The sequence below is a fragment of the Hypanus sabinus genome, chromosome 5, assembly GCF_030144855.1.
Source record: "Hypanus sabinus isolate sHypSab1 chromosome 5, sHypSab1.hap1, whole genome shotgun sequence".
NCBI lineage: Eukaryota > Metazoa > Chordata > Chondrichthyes > Myliobatiformes > Dasyatidae > Hypanus > Hypanus sabinus.
The window spans coordinates 177724355-177745514 of record NC_082710.1 but is presented as its reverse complement, the minus strand read 5'-3'; the positions used below and the strand labels follow the sequence as shown (position 1 = coordinate 177745514).

At 38.4% G+C, this 21160-nt stretch overlaps 1 protein-coding gene across 6 annotated transcripts in view; it reads left to right on the top strand.

Annotated features, from left to right (window-relative positions):
• Nucleotides 1–21160, top strand: part of LOC132394669 (butyrophilin subfamily 1 member A1-like) — a 398499-nt gene that overhangs the window by 29426 nt on the left and 347913 nt on the right. For all 6 annotated transcript variants that reach the window (XM_059971035.1, XM_059971038.1, XM_059971036.1 and 3 more), the window contains one exon: nt 19146–19424. In XM_059971035.1, coding sequence (XP_059827018.1) covers nt 19146–19424 — 279 coding nt within the window. The remainder of the gene's footprint in view (nt 1–19145; nt 19425–21160) is intronic.

The window sequence follows — 21160 nt, the reverse complement described above, 5'->3', positions numbered from 1 at the left end:
AAATTCCTCCGACGAGCTCTACTGTCTAAGTCAATCATTTTTCTCTTCATTTTGGATGGTTCCGAGGTAATTTCATTAATTTTCTTTTCCATCGAAGACTTCTTCACTTCTTGATCTTTAATAATTTGCCTGAATTGTTCGTGTTCGTTCTTGATTCGATGTGTAGTCTGCTTGAGCATCTGAAATTGAAAGTCCAAATTCTTCAAAGATTCTTGGACATTAAAAATAGATTTTTCAAGCTTCCAGTTGTTATCCATCAGCTTATTAATCTTAGTATTGAGTGATCCAAATTCAAACTTCATATCTTGTATTGAAGAGAATATTCCTGCTAAAGTAACAGGTTCCTCCAGTTTCTTTATTTGCTCAGTTTGTTCCGTTTCGGGAAAAGTCTTGCTGCTTCTCAGTTCAATACCAGATCGACTTCCGGCCATCGTAATTAAATCATAAATCCTTCAACAAAATTAATAAATCATCAGACTTGAAAGGAATCTGTCAGTGGGATGTACAACATATAAAAAAGTGGAGCCGCTGTAAAACGTGTCTCACTCCATGCGCTGCGGAGTCCCCTAGGAGGACACTTATACAGGCTGTTTAACTCCTTTCCCCTTCTTGATTATCACCCTGTGCCCTACACCTTGGTTGTAACTACCTCGCTAATTATCCTATCTATCACCCCCTCAGTCTCTCAAATGATCCAGAGTTCATCCAGTTGCAGCTCCAACTCCTTAACACGGAGTGTTAGAATCAACAGCTGGATGCATTTCTCGTAGTTGTAGTCGTCAGGGACACTGCAGGTCTCCCTGTCTTTACACATCCTGTAAGAGGAACATTCAACTATCCTGCCTGGCATCCCTGATTTTCTATCTGAACAAATATAAAGAAGGAAAAACAACAACAAACTGGGGAAATAATACCTACAGCTTTTAGCTTTCTCTCACTCAAGCCTCTCCTCAGTGAAGCAAGGAGGAGCTGAAGCATCAAAATCCCAATTCTATCTCCATCCACTCCACCGACGATCATTCCAACAATGGCTGCTCCACTTGCTGCTGTCTTACTTTAGTTTCTTTCTGTCAATCAATCCCACTGATTGGGCACTGTGCTGCTGAAAGCTCCAAACTGCCACGTGACACTGTCTCTTGGTGAACCTGAGTGAACGACCCCTTTCCAGGCTTCGATCTCTGTGATGGAGGCTGCTCAAAGTTCCAGGAGGCAGGTAGGGAGGTGACTGTCAGGAGAGGGAAAGGGAGTAGACAGACAGTGCAGAGTAACCCTGTGGCTATTCCCCTCAATAACTAGTATACCACTCTGTTGGGGGAATGACACAGTGAGCAGGGCTCTGGCGCTGAGTCTGGTTCTGGGACTCAGAAGGGGAGGGGGTAGAGGATGAGTACAGTAGTGATAGGGGATTAGGGCTGAGGATGGTGCAGTTGCTATACAAACAAAGGCATTTGTAATAAAATTTCAGGAAGGACAGACAGATAATAGGGCAAAATTTCAGTCAGTGCGATGAGTTGCAGTGTAACAGAAGTCGAAATTGAAAAGGATTATGAATACAAGACTGATGGAGTTATTTCTGAATGCATGCAGTATATGAAATAGTTTTTTGAACCTTTCATAAGCTCTTCTTTTCTTCTTGACTAGATTTACAACAGCCTTTCTCCAAAATCCTTTTCCGTAGTGAATACTGAAGTAAAGTGTTCATTAAGCGGCTCTGTTATCTCCTCCAGTTTCATACATACTTTTCCACTGTCACATTTGATAGGTCCTATTCACTAACATCTTATCCTGTTGCTCTTCACAGACTTCTAGAATGCCTTGGGGTTTTCCTTAATCCTGCCTGCCAAGGCCTTCTCATGGCCCCTTCTGGCTCTCCTAATTTCATTCTTAAGCTCCTTCCTCCTGGCCTTATAATCTTCTAGATCTCTAACAGTACCTACTTTTTTGAGCGCTTCGTACACCACGGTTCCTGTACCTTACCATCCTTTCCATCTCATTGGAATGTACCTACACAGAACTCCACGCAAATATCCCCTGAATATTTGCCACATTTCTTCTGTATGTTTGTATGTTTCCCTAAGTACATCTGTTTCCAATTTATGGTTCCAAGTTCCTGTCTGATAGCCTTATATTTCCCCTTACTCCAATTAAACGTTTCGCTAACTTGTCTGTTCCTATCCCTCTCTGATGCGATGGTAAAAGAGATAGAATTGTGATCACTATCTTCAAAATGCTCTCCCTCTGAGACCAGACACCTGACCAGGTTCAGTTCCCAATACCAGATCAAATACAGCCTCTCCTCTCGTCGGCTTATCTACATATTGTGTCAAGAAACTTTCCTGAACACACCTAACAAACTCTACCCCATCTAAACCCCTCGCTCTAGGGAGATGCCAATCAATATTTGGGAAATTAAAATCTCCCATCACAACAACCCTGTTGTTGTTACACCTTTGCAGAATCTGTCTCCCTATCTGCTCCTCTGTTACTATTGGGTGGTCTGTAAAACTCATCCTGTAGAGTTATTGACCCCTTCCTATTCCTAACTTCCACCCACAGAGACTCCATGGACAGCGTCTCCATGACTTCCTCCTTTTCTGCAGCCGTGATACTATCTCTGATCAACAGTGCCACGCCCTCACCTCTTTTGCCCCCCTCCCTGTCCTTTCTCAAACATCTAAAACCTGGCACTTGAAGTAGCTTTCCTGCCCCTGCAGCATCCAAGTCTCTGCAACGGCCACAACATCATAGCTCCAAGTGCTGATCCACGCTCTAAGCTCATCCGCTTTGTTCATAATACTCCTCGCATTAAAATAGACACATCTCAAACCATCAGCCCGAGTGCGTCCCTTCTCTATCACCTGCCTGTCCTCCCTTTCACACTGCCTCCAAGCTTTCTCTATTTGTGAGCCAACCTCCCTTTCCTCCGTCACTTCAGTTTGGTTCCCACCCCCCAGCAATTCTAGTTTAAACTCTCCCCAATAGCCTTCGCAAACCTCCCCACCAGGATATTGGTCCCTCTGGGATTCAAGTGTAACCCGTCCTTTTTGTACAGGTCACACCTGCCCCAAAAGAGGTCCCAGTAATCCAGAACCCTGAATCCCTGTCCCCTGCTCCAATTCCTCAGCCACGCATTTATCCTCCACCTCATCCTATTCCTATACTCACTGTCACATGGCACTGGCAGTAATCCCGAGATTACTTTTGAGGTCCTTTGAGGTCCGGCTTCTCAACTTCCTTCCTAACTCCCTGTAGTTTTCAGAACCACCTCCCTTTTCCTACCTATGTTGTTGGTATCAATGTGTACTACGACCTCTGGATGTTCTCATTCCAACTTCAGGATATCATGGACATGATCAGAAACATTCGGGATCCTGGCGCCTGGGAGGCAAACTAGAATCCGCGTATCTTTCCTGTGTCCAGAGAATCGTCTGTCTGACCCCTGATCTATAGAGTCCCCTATCACTGCTGCCATCCTCTTCCTTTCCCTACCCTTCTGAGACACAGGGCCTGACTCTGTGCCAGAGGCACGGCCACTGTCACTTCTACCATGTAGGCTGTCTCCCCCAACAGTACTCAAGCAGGAGTATTTATTGTTAAGTGGTACAGCCACAGGGCTACTCTCTAGCATCTGCTTCTTGCCCTTCCCTCTCCTGACTGTTATCCAGCTATCTGTCTCCCCAGGCCCCGGAGTGACTACCTGCCTATAGCTCTTCTCTAACACCTCGTCACTCTCCCTGACCAGACGAAGGTCATCGAGCTGCATCTCCAGTCCCCTAACACGGTCCCTAAGGAAGTGCAGCTCGACGCACCTGGTGCAGATGTGGCCAGGACCTCCCACATCTGACACAAAGCACAGAAAACCAGTCTCACACACAGACTTCCTGTCTGTATTCTACAGATAACCTACCTCGCCTCGACCCTTTACTGCCACAGCCCCATTGAGCCAAAGCCTTCCTACTCTGATGCCCGCTTCTCCAACACCTGCTGTATAAATCTGTCTCGACTTTCTCACTGGCTGACCTCCACGCGCTTGCACAGTCACGTCCCGTTCAAACCGCTGAAGGAATAACAAGGCTGATGAGCCTCGAGCATGGGTCAGTACATGGAACTACAATGTTGTGGCCGTCACAGAGACAGAGACTTGGCTGTCACCAGGGCAAGAATGGTTGCTGGATGTTCCAGTGTTTAGATATTTCAAAAGGGGCGGGGGTGGTAAACGAGGTGGGGGAGTGGCATTGCTAGTTAGGGAGAGTATCACAGCTGCAGAGAGGGAGGGTGTCATGGAGGGATTGTCTACTGAGTCAGTGAGGGGGGAGGTTTGAAACAGGAAGGGAGCAATCCCTCTATTTGGAGCATACTATACACCCTCAAAAAGCAACAAAGACACTGGGGAACAGATCGGGAGGCAGATTTTTAAATGGTTGAAATATAACAGGGTTGTTGTCATGGGAACTTTAATTGCTTAACATTGATTGACCAAGTGCAAGAGGATTAGATGAGTGAATTTGTTAGATGTATCCAGGAAGTTTTAGTGCACGGTCTGTGAACAGGCTGACTAGAGACACTCGCTGAGGAGGGAGCTCAGGGAATTTGATTGATTGTTGAGATGAAGGGCTTGTCTTCTGAGGGAAGATTGATCAGGTTGGGTCATGGTCCCTGGAAAATGAGAATAATTGGCAGTGAAACAAGACTCTGAGGTAAGAGGACCAAATCACAAACGAGAAAATCTGCAGATACTGGAAATCCAAGCAACAGACACAAAGTGCTGGAGGAGAGCAGGCCAGGCAGCATCTATGGGAAAAAGTACAGTTGACGTTTTGGGTGAGGCTGTGCAGAGCTTTGTTCTCGTTATCTAAAACAAGATATACTCACAGTGTAGTCTGTCCAAAAGTTTGGTAGCTTACCAGATTAATAACTGTGAGAGTTATCACAGCAAGAAAGATCAGATAATTTAGTTACTTTTTCCCTTGCAGTTTAGAAAACAGTGATTGAACTTGTCTGTTCAACTAATGTCCCAACTGGCTTCACAGGGCTGATACAGAGGTTTCCATCAGATAACAGAAATTACAGCACAGTACAGACTCTTTGGCCAACAATATCAGAGGCAACCAAAATGCCTAATACAACCAATCCCTTGTAATTGCATGTGATTCATATTCCCCATTCCCTGCTTGTTCTTTTTCCTGTCTGAATATATTTTAGATATTTTGTTTGTACACACTCCTCTCAGTTACCTTGCGACACATTCCAGACAATTTCCTCCTTCACCCTAATCCCATGTCCTCTAGTACTTGAGATTTCCAGCTGGGAGGAGAGAGCTCCAAGCCACCTTTACCACCCTATTTACCTGCATTGCCACTTGCAAGGTGCTGTGAACTTGCACCATAAGATTGCTCTGTATATCAATGCTTTTGAAAACATGGAATAGTACAGCCTAGGAATGAGATTTTTTACTCTCGTCTATGCGGAATTAAGCTAATCCCTTCCACCTGTACATGATCCACATCCCTTCATTCCATGCACATTCATATGTCTGTCTGAAAGTCTCTTGGATGCCACTGTTATAACTGCTGACAACACTCCCTAGCAGTCTGTTTCAGTCACATGCTGCTCTCTGTTAAAAAAAATGTCCTGCATATCCCTTTAATCTTTTTCCTCTCACTATTTGACGTTTCTACTGAGAGGACAAGATTCTGACTGCCTTCCTTATCTATGCCTCTCATAACTTTTTAAACCTCTGTCAGGCATCCCTCCAGCCTATGAAACTCCAAAGAAAGCAATCCAAGTGCGTATAACCTCTCGTTATAGTTCATACTTCCTTACCCCGGCAATAGGTACGTTTAATGTCAAAGAAATGTATGCAATATATAGCATGAAATTCATTTTCTTTGCAAACAACCACAAAAACAGAGAAGTGCCCCAAAGAACGAATAACAGTTAAATGTTAGAACCCCTATGCCCCCCTCAGATCCCCCCTCCCATGCACAATCAGCAGCAAATCAACAACCATTCCCCGTCCCCCACCATCAAAAAGGCATCGGCAACCCCACCGAGCACTCAAGTGTGTAGCAAAGTGTCAATAAAGACACAGACTTGCAGTACCCCAGAGACTACTCGTTCACCCGGTATTCGACATACCACAGGCTCTCCCTCCCTCAAAAGAGAAAAAGAGGTATCCCTGTTTCACAGTGAGAGGGGAGATATTACAGAATAACTCACCGATTTATGGTGTTAAAAGTCTGTTGTGTTGCTTTTTCTGAGCTCTGTGCCCAAAGAACTCGGGTCTCTGGTCACACAGCCAGCTCGCGGCTTTCGATCTTCCATCTCCCACAACACACCAGGCGGCAGCACTAACTTTGAGTCCGCCCGCCTCCAGAGCCTCAAAGATCTTACACCCTGAAGGCGCGCTACTCTTCTAGGCCGCGTCCTTGGCATATCGCTCTCTTCTCCTCGTAGCTCATACCTTCTAATCCAGGCAGCATCCTGTTACCCCTCTTCCACATCCTCTCCAAAGACACCGCATCCTTCCTGTAATGGGGCAGGCAGAATAGCACATCAAATTCCAAGTACTGCTGAGACAAAGTTTTACAAACTAACACCACCTCCTCCTCCATCCTCGTCCTCCTCCTCCTCTGTCCTCAACCTCATCCTCATTCTCCTCCTCCTCCTCCGTCCTCAACCTCATCCTCATTCTCCTCCTCCTCCTCCGTCCTCAACCTCATCCTCGTCCTCCTCCTCCTTTTAATGGCAGTTGGCAGTCCAACTTAAAGGTGCATTCCCACCACCAACTGGACTGGAGTGTGGAATAGAAAGTTGGGAAATAAAACCCCTTAGTTCTTTATCAAATGAAAACTAAATGACCCAAAAGAGCACTATTGTTTGTAAATAATGAAAGACAATATTGTGAATTAAATTCAATTCCATTACTAAGTAAAGTTTAGAAAAACGAAAAATTTCAAAAACCAAAGCTAGTCATGCAGCCTGCATTTGATTTCTTTCAATCTTCACATTGTAAAAGAATATGTTCTACTCTTGCATAGTGATAAAGCCTACACATCCCAGAGTGATGTTTTCCAACAAGATACAAGGAAGAATTAAGCACAGTATGCCCAATTCTACGTCGTCAATATAATTCCTTCCCTTCTTGTTTTACCCCTTCTCCCATCAATCCAACAGTTTGTTGTATTCTGTAATCATAACCTATGCCCATTATCCCATGTCTTGCCATAATCCTCTATTCGTAATCCCACCAACCCCTGAGATTCTGATTTGTTCAGTGGAAGGTCTGTATCCACAGGTGAACTTTTAACAGCTTTTTTGGCCAAACAATCAACCCGCTCATTCCCCTCAACTCCTCTATGCGCAGGGACCCATAAGCAGAAGACATGTAGATCAATGCTTTGAATATGAAATAAAGTTTGAAGAGCTTCCAGCGGTAAATCTGACCTACTGCTGGAATGAGCTGTTATAAGAAAAAGAATCTGAGCAAATTATAACTTTACAAGGACAAATTTCCTCCACCCACACTTAGCCACACAGCCAGAATCAAGTACAGATCTCATTAAGTTTAATAGAGCTGTATCATGACTTCCTGACTCCTGTACTGTATGCCCCTAGTGATGAAGGCAGGCATTTCATACACACCTTTTCTTGCCACACAATCTATTAGCATTGCCACCATCAGGAAGATTGGACTTGGACCCAAAATTCCTCTGTACATCAATGCCAATAACTGTATCCTTTCCACTTGCACTTGACCTTCCGAAGTGCAACACCTCACTTGTTCAGATGAAACTCTATTTGCCATTTGTCTGCTCAGATCTCCAAATGATCTGTGTCCTACTCTATCCTTTGACAACCTACTTCACTACCCACAATTTAATTCAACCAATATTTGTGTTGTCTGCAACGTTGCCAACTCAACTGTCTACAGTTTTGTCTCAGTCATTTATATGTTGTATATATACTGTGTTTACAACTCCCCTTGGATCCTGTGCATCTCAGAATGTTCAAAGGTTCATTTACTATCAAAGTTCACACTCTGAAATTCTTCTTCTCCAATTAGCCATGAAGCCACGAAAGAAAAGAAAGGTGACATGATCTTCAAACCCCAAATCTCCCCTCCCACACAAAAGAAGCAAACAGGAACAGAATAAGCACATTAACCTCCAAATCCCTCCTCCCACACAATAAAGAACAAAATGGGAACAGGCACTTCAACCCCAAAATCCCCCTCCCTGCAAAAAACATGAGCAAGATCAGGCAAAAAACACAGAATATTAAAAAGCTATAGGAATGAAAAAAGAATTCTAGTCCAAGTCCACATCCAAAACACAGAAAACTTGGGTAACACTCTCCAGGCAAAGCAGCAGGCCTTTCCCTCTCTGGCAATGAGTGATTAAAAGACAGGCAGTCGGTGTTCACCCTCCATTTTCACCTCAATCTTAATCATCGGGATCAACCCACCATGAGAGGCCATTCAGTTTACTAACTAAAGCCCATGTAGTCAACATCCACCGCTCCCGTTATAAATCACCTTCTTCACCTCCTGAAAAACCTCAATGAAGTTTGCAAGACATGCTCTGCTCCACACAAAGCCATCCAGATGCGAGCAAATCCAGTCCCAGAGAATAGTCTCCAATCACTTCTCCATCACTGGTGTAAAATCCATCGGCTATCATGGATTTGTTCTTTTTTCTAGTGCTCTTAATGTTTATTAAAGCAAATGCAGCAACACACGGCAAACATCCAGGCAAGCAAGAGGAGATCAAACCTTTTCTGGTCAAACCTCCCAGACTGTTTGCTCCCTTACCTGCAATTTAGAATGATGTAGAATGTGACCATAATCTGACTTTAGACCAAAAACCCCATCCAGTGAATACTTCTCACATCCTGAATGTGTCAATTCAGTGCTGAGCTATAGCTCTGCATGTGGCAGATGCTCAAATATTCTTATTAAAGACGTGAAGGCATGTGCAGTCCATTGCAACTTATGAGATACCTCTCCCACCCAGATTTTACACAGAGATGCACACGATTCCAGCAAAGTTTAAATTTACAATAATTTACCTCTCTCTGAACTACCTCTTTAGATAGAAACTCCAGCATCACTAATATAACTGATAGTAGCCTTTTAAAAAATATTTATTTATTAATTAAATTTTTAGAAAATTACAAAGAATAAATGTAATGATAAAATAGTAAGAAAGAGAAAAATAATATTAACCCTCCCCCCTTAACCCTTGTCTAAAGAAACAAAAAAAAGAAAGAAAGAAGAGAAAGATTGCCTGGATATCAGAGGATCCCCAGATGCTCCATGGAGTTCAAAATAATTTTAATATTTATTTTTACTTTCCCCAATTACTTGATAATTTTATCTTCAAAGGACCTATGTATTTAATCCTATCTTTTGTAGGTATGGGAGCCAAATTTTCAAAAATATATCATATTCATTTCTTAGATTGTATGTAATTTTTTCAAGTGGAAGACAACTATATATTTTATTATTCCAACGATCCATAGTTAAATATAAATCAGATTTCCAAGTAACTGCGATAACTTTTTTGGCTACTACCAATACAATTTTTATAAAGTTTTTCTGATACTTATTCAATTTAAGTTTCGATATTATCCCTTCAATGTCTCCTAATAAAAATAATATTCGGCTATGTGCGAGTTGTACTCCAGTAATTTGTTCCAATAAACGTCTTAGATTTATCCAAAATGATTGAATTTTAAAACAAGACCAAGTAGAATGTAAAAAAAGTACCGATTTCTTGATTACATCGAAAACATTGGTCAGACATATTTGAATTTAATCTATTTATTTTCTGTGGTGTTACATATAATTGATGTAAAACATTATATTGTACTAATCTAAGTCGAACATTTATTGTATTTATCATATTATCAGAACATAATCTTGACCAGCTTTTTCCATCAATTTTAATATTCAAATCAGATTCCCATTTTTGTCTTGATTTATGAATTCCTGATTTATTGTCTGTTTTTGAATCAAATTGTACATACAAGATGTAATTTTTTTAATTTTTCCTTTTTGAATTAATATTTCTATTTCACTAGGTTTTGGCATCAACATTGTTTGACCCAGCTTTTCTCGTACATAAGCCTTTAATTGAAAATAACAGAAAAGAGTGTTGTTTGATATTTTATATTTATTTTTTAATTGATCAAACAACATCAATATACCTCCTTCAAATCAGTCACCTATATATTTAATCCCCTTTTGGAACTAATTATGTAAAAGTTTATTATCCATTGTAAAAGGAATAAGCCTATTTTGAATTAAAGTCATTTTTGCTAATAAAGGTTTCTTTATCTCATCGTCCATATTTACCTTATTCCATAAATCAATCAAATGTCTTAATATAGGAGATTCTTTTTTTTCCAGTATCTATTTGAATTTCCATTTATATATAAAATCTTCTGGTATATTTTCTCCTATCTTATCTAATTTTATTCTAATCCATGCCAGTTTTTCTTCATCAAAAAAGACGCAATAAATCTAAGTTGATTTGCTTTATAATAATTCTTAAAGTTTGGAAGTTGTAAACCTACTAAATCAAATTTACATGTCAATTTTTCCAATGATATTTTTGACATCTTTCCTTTCCAAAGAAATTTCCTTACATATTTATTCTGTTCTTGAAAAAACTTTTGAGGTAATTGTATGGGTAAAGTTTGGAATAAGTATTGTAATCTAGGAAATATATTCATTTTTACAGCATTAACTCTACCTATTAATGTTATTGCTAACATCATCCATTTATCAAGATCCTCTTTTACTTTTTTTAATAATGGCAAATAATTTTGTTTATATAAATTTTTTACGTCATTATCAACTCTAATACCTAAATATTTTATCCATTTATTGGCCATATAAATTGAGTTACTAATCGACATTGATTATAATTTCCTTTGGTAAGGGGTAAAATTTCACTTTTATCCCAATTTACTTTATACCCTGATACTTTCCCATATTCTTCCAATCTAAAAGATAATCTTTGCAAAGATTGCAATGGGTTTGTTAAATAAATCAAAACATCATCAGCAAATAAATTAATCTTATATTCTTCTTGATTAACTCTAAAGCCCCTGATGTCTGAATCTGTTCTAATTAATTCAGCTAATGTTTCTATTACCAATACAAATAAAGCAGGTGATAATGGGCAGCCTTGTCCAGTTGACCTCGTTAAGCAAAATGGTGTTGAAATCCGACCATTTGTAACTACTTTAGATTGAGGATTAGTATTTAAGGTTTTAATCCATTGCATGAAAGATTTTCCTAACTCATATTTTTCCAATACCTTAAATAAAAGATCCCATTCCAATCTATCAAATGCTTTTTCTGCATCCAAAGCAACTGCCACACTCATTTCCTCTCTTTTTTGTGCCAAATGAATTATACAAAGTAACCGGGTTATATTATCCATTGATTATTTTTAATAAAACCTGTTTGATCCATATGTATTAATTTTGGTAAATATTTAGATATTCTATTAGATAAAATTTTTGCTATTATTTTATAATTTGTATTCAACAAAGAAATAGGCCTAGATGAGGTTGGTTTTAAAGGATCTCTATCTTTTTTTGGCAATACAGTTATGATCATTGTTAAAAAAGATTGTGGGAGTTTATGCATTCTTTCCACTTGATATATTAATTCCATAAAAGGAGGAATTAATTAATCTTTAAATTTTTTATAAAATTCAGGAGGAAAACCATCTTCTCCTGGGGATTTATTACTCTGAAGTGATCCTGAAGCTTCTTCAACCTCTTTTAATGTAAAGGGCATATCTAATCCTTTCTGTTCTTCCAAATTTAATTTTGGAAGGGTTATTTGTGATAAAAATTTATCTATCTCAGCAATCTTATTTTGTGATTCTGATTGATATAGTTCAGTATAAAATTTTTTTAAAGTTTCATTAATTTCTAAAGGTTTATAAGTAACCTTATTTACACTTGTTCTAATTGGATTTATTGTTTTAGAAGCCTGTTCTGTTTTCAACTGCCAAGCAAGAATCTTATGTGATCTTTCACCTAATTCATAATATTTCTGTTTAGTTCTCATAATTGCTTTTTCTGTACGATATGTCTGGAGTGTATTATATTGTAATTTTTTATTAACAAGTTGTCTTCGTTTTTCTTCTGTCATATATCTTTGAGATTCTTTTTCTAACTTTATGATATCTTTTTCCAATTGGTCTATTTTTGCCATGTATTCCTTCTTAATTTTAGATGTATAACATAATCTGATCTCTTAAATATGTTTTCATCACATCCCATAATACAATTTTATCCTCAACTGAATGTAAATTTCTATCAATAAAAAATTGAATCTGTTTTTTCATAAAATCACAAAAATCTTGACGTTTTAATAAAATTGAATTAAATCATCTACAGATCGATTCCTCCTTATCCATCATTATCATTGTCATTATCAAGGGGGAATGATCTGACAGTATTCTTGCTTTATATTCCACACTTTTCACTCTATCCTGAATATTTTTTGATAATTAAAAAATCAATCCTTGAGTAAGATTTATGTCTATTTGAATAAAATGAATAGTCTCTTTCTCTTGGATTAATTTTTCTCCATATATCAATCAGGTTTAAATCTTTCATTAATGATAAAGTTAGTTTTATTACTTTTGATTTTGTAGCAGCTTTAGTTGACCTATCCAAAACTGGATCTAAAAAAAATTAAAGTTTCCACCTATTAATATTTTATCATGTGCATCAGCCAAGTTCAAAAAAACTTCTTGTATGAATTTTGCGTCAATTTCATTTGGTGCATAAATGTTCATAAGAGTCCATAATTCTGAAAAAAATTGACAATGTATAATCACATATCTCCCCACAGAATCAATTACTACATTTTGTATTTTAATTGGTAAAGTTTTATTAACCAAAATTGCAACTCCTCTCGATTTTGAATTAAATGAAGCTGCAATGACATTTCCAACCCAATCTCTCTTTAATTTCTTATGTTCTGTTTCTGTTAAATGTGTTTCTTGTAAAAAAAGCTATATCTCCTTTCATTTTCTTAATATATGTTAAAACTCTTTTTCTTTTCACAGGTCCATTAAGTCCATTAACATTAAATCTTAAAAATTTAAGTAAATTAATCATTCATAATACCTTGGGAACTCCTTAAAATTCTCCATGTTACTATGAGTCTCTTTTCTTTTTCAATCTTTTTATTAAATTTCTTATATAAAAAAATAACATAATATTATATTAAATAGGTTATAAATACACTAGATTTGAGGTTAAATTAGTAATAAGATAACAATATCTTATTAAAATATCAGCAAAAAAAATCGTACAATAATCAATCAAACATATTGATTATACATGAAAAAAAATAAGAATAATCATCAAAAGAAAAAAATATATAAAAATGCAAGAAAAATAGTATATTAAAAAAAATATACCTAAACTAACATGGGCAATAATAATAGTTTATATGTATATGATAGTGTCAAAAACTCCGGAACTCCATACCAGAACAAGAATAAAAAGAGAAAAGGTCTGGAAGAGGCCAAATTAATTCATATGAACGTCGAATGAACGGTCCCCAAGTTTCTTCAAATTTAATTGATGAATCAAAAATAGTACTTCTAATTTTTTCTAAGCTCAGACAAGAGATAGTTTGAGAGAACCACTGAGACGTGGTAGGAGTATTTACTTCTTTCAATTTTGTAATATAGACCTTCTGGCCATTAATGTTGCAAAGGCGATCATTCGTCTAATTGAAGGGGAAAGTCGACTACCATCCTCATTTGGTATACCAAAGATTGCAGTGATAAAATGAGGTTGTAAATCAATATTCCAAATTGAGGAAATGGTAGCAAATATGTCCTAACAATAGTTATATAAGGTGGGACATGACCAAAACATATGGGTCAATGAGGCCACATCTGAATGACATCTGTCACATTGAGGGTTAATATGAGAATAAAATCGAGCAAGCTTATCTTTAGACATATGAGCTCTATGTACGACCTTAAATTGTATTAAAGCATGTTCAGCACATATAGAAGAAGAATTAACCATTTGTAGAATTTTTTCCCATTTTTCTGTTGATATATTATATTGAAGTTCTTTTTCCCACTCTTGTTTAATTCTACCTGATACTTCTGGTTGTATCTTCATAATCATATTATAAATAAGAGCCACTAATCCCTTCTGACAAGGATTCAAGGTAAAAATCATATCTGAAAAATCTATCAAAGTTGAATTGGGAAAGGATGGTAGAATTTTATATAAAAAATTTCTAATTTGTAAATATCTAAAAAAAATTAGATTTAGGTAACTTAAATTTGTTGGAAAGTTGGTCAAAAGACATCAAACTACCTTCAGAAAAAAGATCACGAAAACATATTATACCTTTCCTTTTCCATATGCTAAAAGCTTGATCTGTTAAAGAAGGTTTAAAAAAGAAGTTAAGTAAGATAGGGCTATCAAGAACAAAGTTTTTCAGAGTAAAAAACTTACGAAATTGAAACCAAAGTTACTATGAGTCTCTCCCCAACCATCCAAGCAAAAAAGAAGAAAAATAGAAGAAAGGTAACTAATATATAAGAAAAAAAACAAAATACCCCCCCCCCACTAATATTGTGAATAAAAAGAATACAACATTACCCCCCCCCCCCATTTTACGGGTCATGGCAATCGCCATGATTGAACACGTGAAACTCGCAGCCATCGATCAGGAGCTCCTCCAGCTCCCCCGCAAAAAAAAAGAAAATATATTAGTGAAGAAAAAAAAAGAAAATAATTAATGTCTGTACTCCCAGTTAATACTCCTCAACTTTTTTTTCCTTATAAATGTCCGTCAAGTCCAACCATGTTTCAGTCTTCATCATTAGTCCACTTCATTGCTATAATTCTTTACTCCTCCTCGTGGATATCAGGTAGTTCTTGTACAAACTTCTCCGCTTTCCGGTAATCAACGAAAAATCATCTTTCTTCGTTATCCAGGAAAATTATCAATTTTGCTGGGTAGCTCAATAAAAATTTATAGCCCTTTTCCCATAAAGATATTTTCACTGGATTAAATTCCTTCCGCCTCTTCAGAAGATCGTAACTTATGTCTGGATAAAAAAAACTCTTTTCCCTTCTATCATCAATGGCCCATTTATCTTTTTAGCACCTTGAGTAGCTGCCTTCAAGATCATTTCTTTATCTTGGTACCTTAAGCATTTTATCAAAATTGAGCTTGGATTTTGATCTTGTTGAGGTCTTGGTCTTAAAGCTCTGTGTGCTCTTTCAATTTCAATTACTTGGCTTCCTTCTTTCATTTCCAAAATTTTCAGAATCCATTCTTGGAAGAATTTTATTGGATTTTCTCCCTCTGTACCTTCCATAAGACCAACTATTTTAATATTATTTCGTCTACTAGAGTTTTCAAGCGCATCTATTTTTTCCAACATCTGTTTTCTTTCTATTGTCCAGGCAAGATTATTGTCTTCTATCTTATCTATTCTTTCAGTGTTTTCTTCCATTTTTCTTCCATCTCTTTAACTTTATTATCCATCTTCTTTTGTTTTTCCACCACATTATCGAGTGTATTCTGCATCCTTCTTATATCTGTTCTTATAGCTTTTAATTCATTCATCATATATATCAGGATATCTCTTATGTCTCCTTTAATCTCCTCCTTCTTTTCCTCTTCTTCTTCATCTGTGTTTCCCAAAGAATCTGATTCCACTTCTGATTCACTTCCAATTTCACTTCCAGCCGTAGTTGGGATTTGTAATTTTGTTAATATCTGTTCATGCATACTTGTTTCTTCGCGCATGCGTAGTTCTTGCCGTTTCTTCTTAGAGACCGCCGACATTGCCGCAACTTCCTGTCCCACATCATCAGAAGTGCCATCTACTTCACCGGGAGGAGATCCAACTTGAGTACGAGGCTTCGCCGAGATGGTTAGGCCTTTTTCCCCGCCGATTTGCGCAGTCTTCGAAGTAGTAGCTTTCTTCTGTTTCGGTTTAGGAGCCATATCTAAAAATAATCCTGAGTTGCTTATAAATAGTTTCTAGTAGGTATTTGTTAACTCTTCTTCATTTAAACCCTATTTCATTACTTTTTACGAGGGAGCTAGATTCCCAACGTCTAGAGCCTACGTCATCACGTGACGCCCCCCATGGATTCGTTCTTGAACTATGGAACAACATTCACTATCTCCAATTCTCCAGCATTCCACCATTACCCTCTGTCTTCCGTGGGCAAGACAGAGCAAGGAGTTTTATCAAAATGCCAGAAATCCCAGAAATTTCCTCTCTTGCCTCTCTCATTTACTGGTGGTGATGAATCAGCATATGGAGGGAAATTGAAAGTTAGGCTGAGTGGTGTCATAGCAACAACCTCTCACTCAATGTCAGCAAGACCAAGGAACTGGCTTCAGAAGAGGGAAATCAGAGGTCCATGAGCCAGTTCTCATTGGTGGATCAGAGGTGAGAGGGTTAGCAACTTTAATTTCCGGGTTGTTAGTATTCCAGAGAACCTGTCCTGGACCCAGCAAGCAAAGTTATTTGTGAAGAAAGCACGGCAGTGCCTTTACTTCCTTAGGAGTGTGCAGAGATTCAGCATGACATCAGAATCAGGTTTATTATCACCAGCATGTGATATGAAATTTGTTAACTTAGCAGCAGCAGTTCAATGCAATACATAACCTAGCAGAGAGAGAGAAAAAAATAAATAAAATAAAACACAATAATAAATAAACAAGTAAATCAATTACGTATGTTGATAGAATACATCGAAAATTTTGACCAAAGTTTATAGTTGTGTGGCAGGAAATGTATTGACCGGCAGCAACATGGCCTGATGTGGGAACACCAATGCCTTTGAACAGAAAATCTTGCAAAAGGTAGTGGATTTGGCACAGTGTATCATGGGTAAAACCCTCCTAACCATTGAGCGCATCTACATGAAACACCTTCATGTAACAGCAGCATCCATCATCAGAGATCCTCATCGCCCAGGCCACGCTCTTTTCTCACTGCTGCCGTCAGGTAGAAGGTACAAGAGCCTCAGGACTCACACTACCGGGTTCAAGAAGTTACGAGCCCTCACCCATCAGACTCTTGAACAAAAGGGGATAACTACACTCACTTGCCCATCCAGTGAAATGTTCCCACAACCAATAATATTTCCTTCGATTGTTTTTGTTATTTCATATTATTGATTGCTACTTATATAATTTTGCATTTGCACATTTTGTTGTCTTCTGCACTCCACTGGATCTTTCATTGATCCGGTTACAGTTACTGTTCTGTAGGTTTGCTGAGTATGTCTGAAGGAAAATGAATCTCAGGGCCTGTATACGTACTCTGATAATAACATTTACTTTGAACTTCGGATAGATCCGAATCAGAATCAGATTTATTATCATCGGCATGTGTTGTGAAATTTGTTAACTTAGCAGCAGCAGTTCAATGCAATACATAATATAGAAGAAGAGAAAAAAGAATCAGTCAATTAAAATATACCGTATGTATATTGAATAGATGAAAATCATCAAAAAACAGAAATAATATATATTCAAAAAGTGAGCTGGTGTTCATGGGTTCAATGTATATTTAGGAATCGAATGGCAGAGGGGAAGAATCTGTTCCTGAATCGCTGAGTGTGTGTCTTCAGGCTTCTGTACCTCATATCTGATGGTAACAGTGAGAAAAGGATGTGCTCTGGGTGCTGGAGGTCCTTTACAATGGATGCTGTCTTTCTGAGACACTGCTCCTTGAAGATGTCCTTCCTGGGTACTTTGTAGACTCGTACCCAAGATGGAGCCAACTAAATTTAAACCCTCTGCAGTTTCTTTCGATCCTGTCAGTAACCCCCCATACCAGACAGTGATGCAGCCTGTCAGAATGCTCTCCATGGTACATCTACAGAAGTTTTTGAGTGTTTTTGTTGACATAGCAAATCTCTTCAAACTCCTAATGACGTATAGTCGCTGTCTTGCCTTCTCTTTAACTGTATTGATATGTTGAGACAAGGTTAGATCCTTAGATATCTTGACACTCAGGAACTTGAAACTGCTCACTCTCACCACTTCTGATCCCTCTATGAGGATTGGTATGTGTTCCTTCATCTTACCCTTCCTGAAGTCCACAATCAGCTCTTTTGTCTTACTGACATTGAGTGCAAGGTTGTTGCTGCGACACCACTCCACTAGTTGGCATATCTCACTCCTGTACGCTCTCATCTCCAACTGAGATTCTACGAACAATGGTTGTATCATCAGCAAATTTTCAGATGGTATTTGAGCTATGCCTAGCCACACAGTCAGGAGTATAGAGAGAGCAGAGCAGTGGGCTAAGCACACACCCCTGATTTACACCAGTGGTGATCGTCAGCGAGAATGAGATATTATCACTAATCCACACAGATTGTAGTCTTCCAGTTAGGAAGTTGAGGATCCAATTGAAGGGGGAGGTACAGGTGCCCAGGTTCTGTAACTTCTCCGTCAGGATTGTGGGAATGAGGGTGTTGAATACTGAGCTATCATCGATAAACAGTATCCTGACATAGGTTTTTGTACTGTCCAGGTGATCTAAGGCCGTGTGAAGAGCCATTGAGATTGCATCTGACGTTGACCTATTGTGGCGATAGATCCCACAGGCCCTGGGGATTTATCCACTTTATTTCTCTTTGAAAGACTCAAAACCACCTTCTACTTTATTTCAAAATGTCCTGGTACAGTAGGATTTCACAGAGTGATTTCACTATCTTTCATAATCTAATCCTCAGCGAACAACTTTTGTTACCCTTTTGCTTTTAATGTATGTAAAAAATGCCTTGGTATTTTCTTTAATCATAATTGCCAATGGCATTTCATGTCCACTTTTTACCCTCCTTATTCCTTGCTTGTGTTCTTTCTGGCTTTCTTTATATTCCTGAAACATCCTGTCTTAATTCAACTTCCAAATATTTAACGTGTTTCATCAAGCAGCATCTGTGGAGAGAAAAACAGTTAATGTCTCAAGTTGATGAACCGGGAAAGATTAGAAATCAATAAACGTGATTGCAAGCAGCTTTAATACTTATGCGTTATGAATTCATGTTGAATTTTTCCTAATGACTATTATTTCTCCATCTGTCATTAACTACAGGTTCAGGAAGTAAACCTTGGATTCAGATGACGGGATACCATGGAGTGGGAGTCCAGCTTGTGTGTAAATCCAGTGGATGGTATCCTGAGCCAGAGATCCAGTGGATCGGTGGGGATGGAAATGCATTAACAGAGGCTCAGACAAAGTACCACAGAGACTCGGGTCTTGTAAATGTTGAGAGCAGTGTTGGAGTAACGAGGCAATCATCGGGCAAACTGCAGTGCATTATCAGGAGCAAAGTTTTGAAAATAGAACATACGGCAATTATTACAATATCAGGTTTGTAAATTATGATGTTTGATCATTGAAGAAGAAAGATGATCTAATTTCTACTGAAAACCTAACTACCAAAGAATAGTTTGTCTCCATAATGTCTTTGCCAAAATCTTATACCTGTTGAAGACTGTCACTTGTATTTAAACTTAAGTCTACTGTTAGTGACAATTTTGCTGTTTGTGCATCTTTTAAATCTAGCACACCATTAAAGGCCAATTGAATCCACAACTTGTCCATTTAGGTTGGACTTCAACACAGATATTTTCAATCCTTTGATACTCAGGTGAATCATAAATTCCATCTGAGTGGATACAACTTGGAACTTTTCCAAAAACATTAACATTACAAAACATTTCCCGAAGTATTAACATCTGTTGCATTGACCTACCTGTGAACTATTGACATTGCTATGCCCAAGATGAAAGTTCTGTTGATGTTGCAGCTATGGTCCGATTTAAAGAAAATCTATAAAAATAATCATCCAGATTACTACTGAAAACTTGTATAATTTGGTCCAAGCTAATACGATCAGAGTGGAATTCCTGGCTAAATGATCAGTGTGGGAAAACCCCTCATAATTTTGTATACCTCTGTGAAATCTCCCCTCAGTCGTCTACATTCCAGTGAATAAAGCTCAAAGCAATTCAATCTCGTCCCATAACACAGGGGCTCAGGTTTCGGTAAATTCCTTGTAAATTTTCTCTGCACTCTTTCAATCTGATTTACATCTTTCTGGTAGGCAGGTGATCAAAACCGGACACAATACTTCAACTTAGGCTGCACAAACATCTTAGTCAATTTGTACCTAACATTCCACTCTTGTACTAAATACATTGATGTGTGAAGGCCAATATGCCAAAAAGTTTTCTTTATGACTCTTATCTTTTCAAAAAAAAATTTTCTTTATTTGAAACACCACTTTCAAAGAATTTTGGACTATATTCCCAGATCCCTCTGTTCTACCACACTCCTCAGTGCCCTACCACTCACCGTGTAAGACCAACCCGGGTTGGTTCTACTGAAGTGCAACACCTCACACTTGTCTGTATTAAACTGCATCTGCCATTTTTCATCCCATTTTTCCAGGTCTTCCAGATCTGCTGTAAGCCCTGATCATCTTCATCACTGTTCAGTAACCCCCAATCCTGATGCCATCCCTAAATTTGATGATGTAGTTTACCACATTATCATCCAGTTTGTTGATATGGATGACAAACAACAATGTACCCAGCACCGATCCCTGCGGCAGACCACTAGTAACAGGCCCCTAGTCAGAGGGGCAGCCATCTACAATGGTCTCTGGCTTCAAACGAGAAATCAAAGTCTCTTGCAATCTTGAAAGTCAATTGACTGAACCTTCTTCACCAAACTACAATGCACTACCTTCTCAAAGGCCTTGTAAACAATATCCACTGCCTTGCCTTCATCAACTTTCTTTGTAACTTCCTCAAAATCTCTGTAAGATAGGTTAGACAAATTTATCACACGCAAAGCTGTATTAGCTATCCTGATCAGTCACTGTCTATTCAAATACTTTTATATCTGGTCCCTTAGAACTCTTCCCAAAAACTTTCCAGTACTGACCTCAGGCTCATATGCGGATAATTTCCTGGCTTATTCATAAACAGCAGAACAACATTAGCTATCCTCCAATCCTCTGGCACCTCACCTGTGGCTAAGGATGTTTAAAATATCACTGCTGGGGTCCCTGTAATTTCTGCATTAGCCTCCCACAGGGT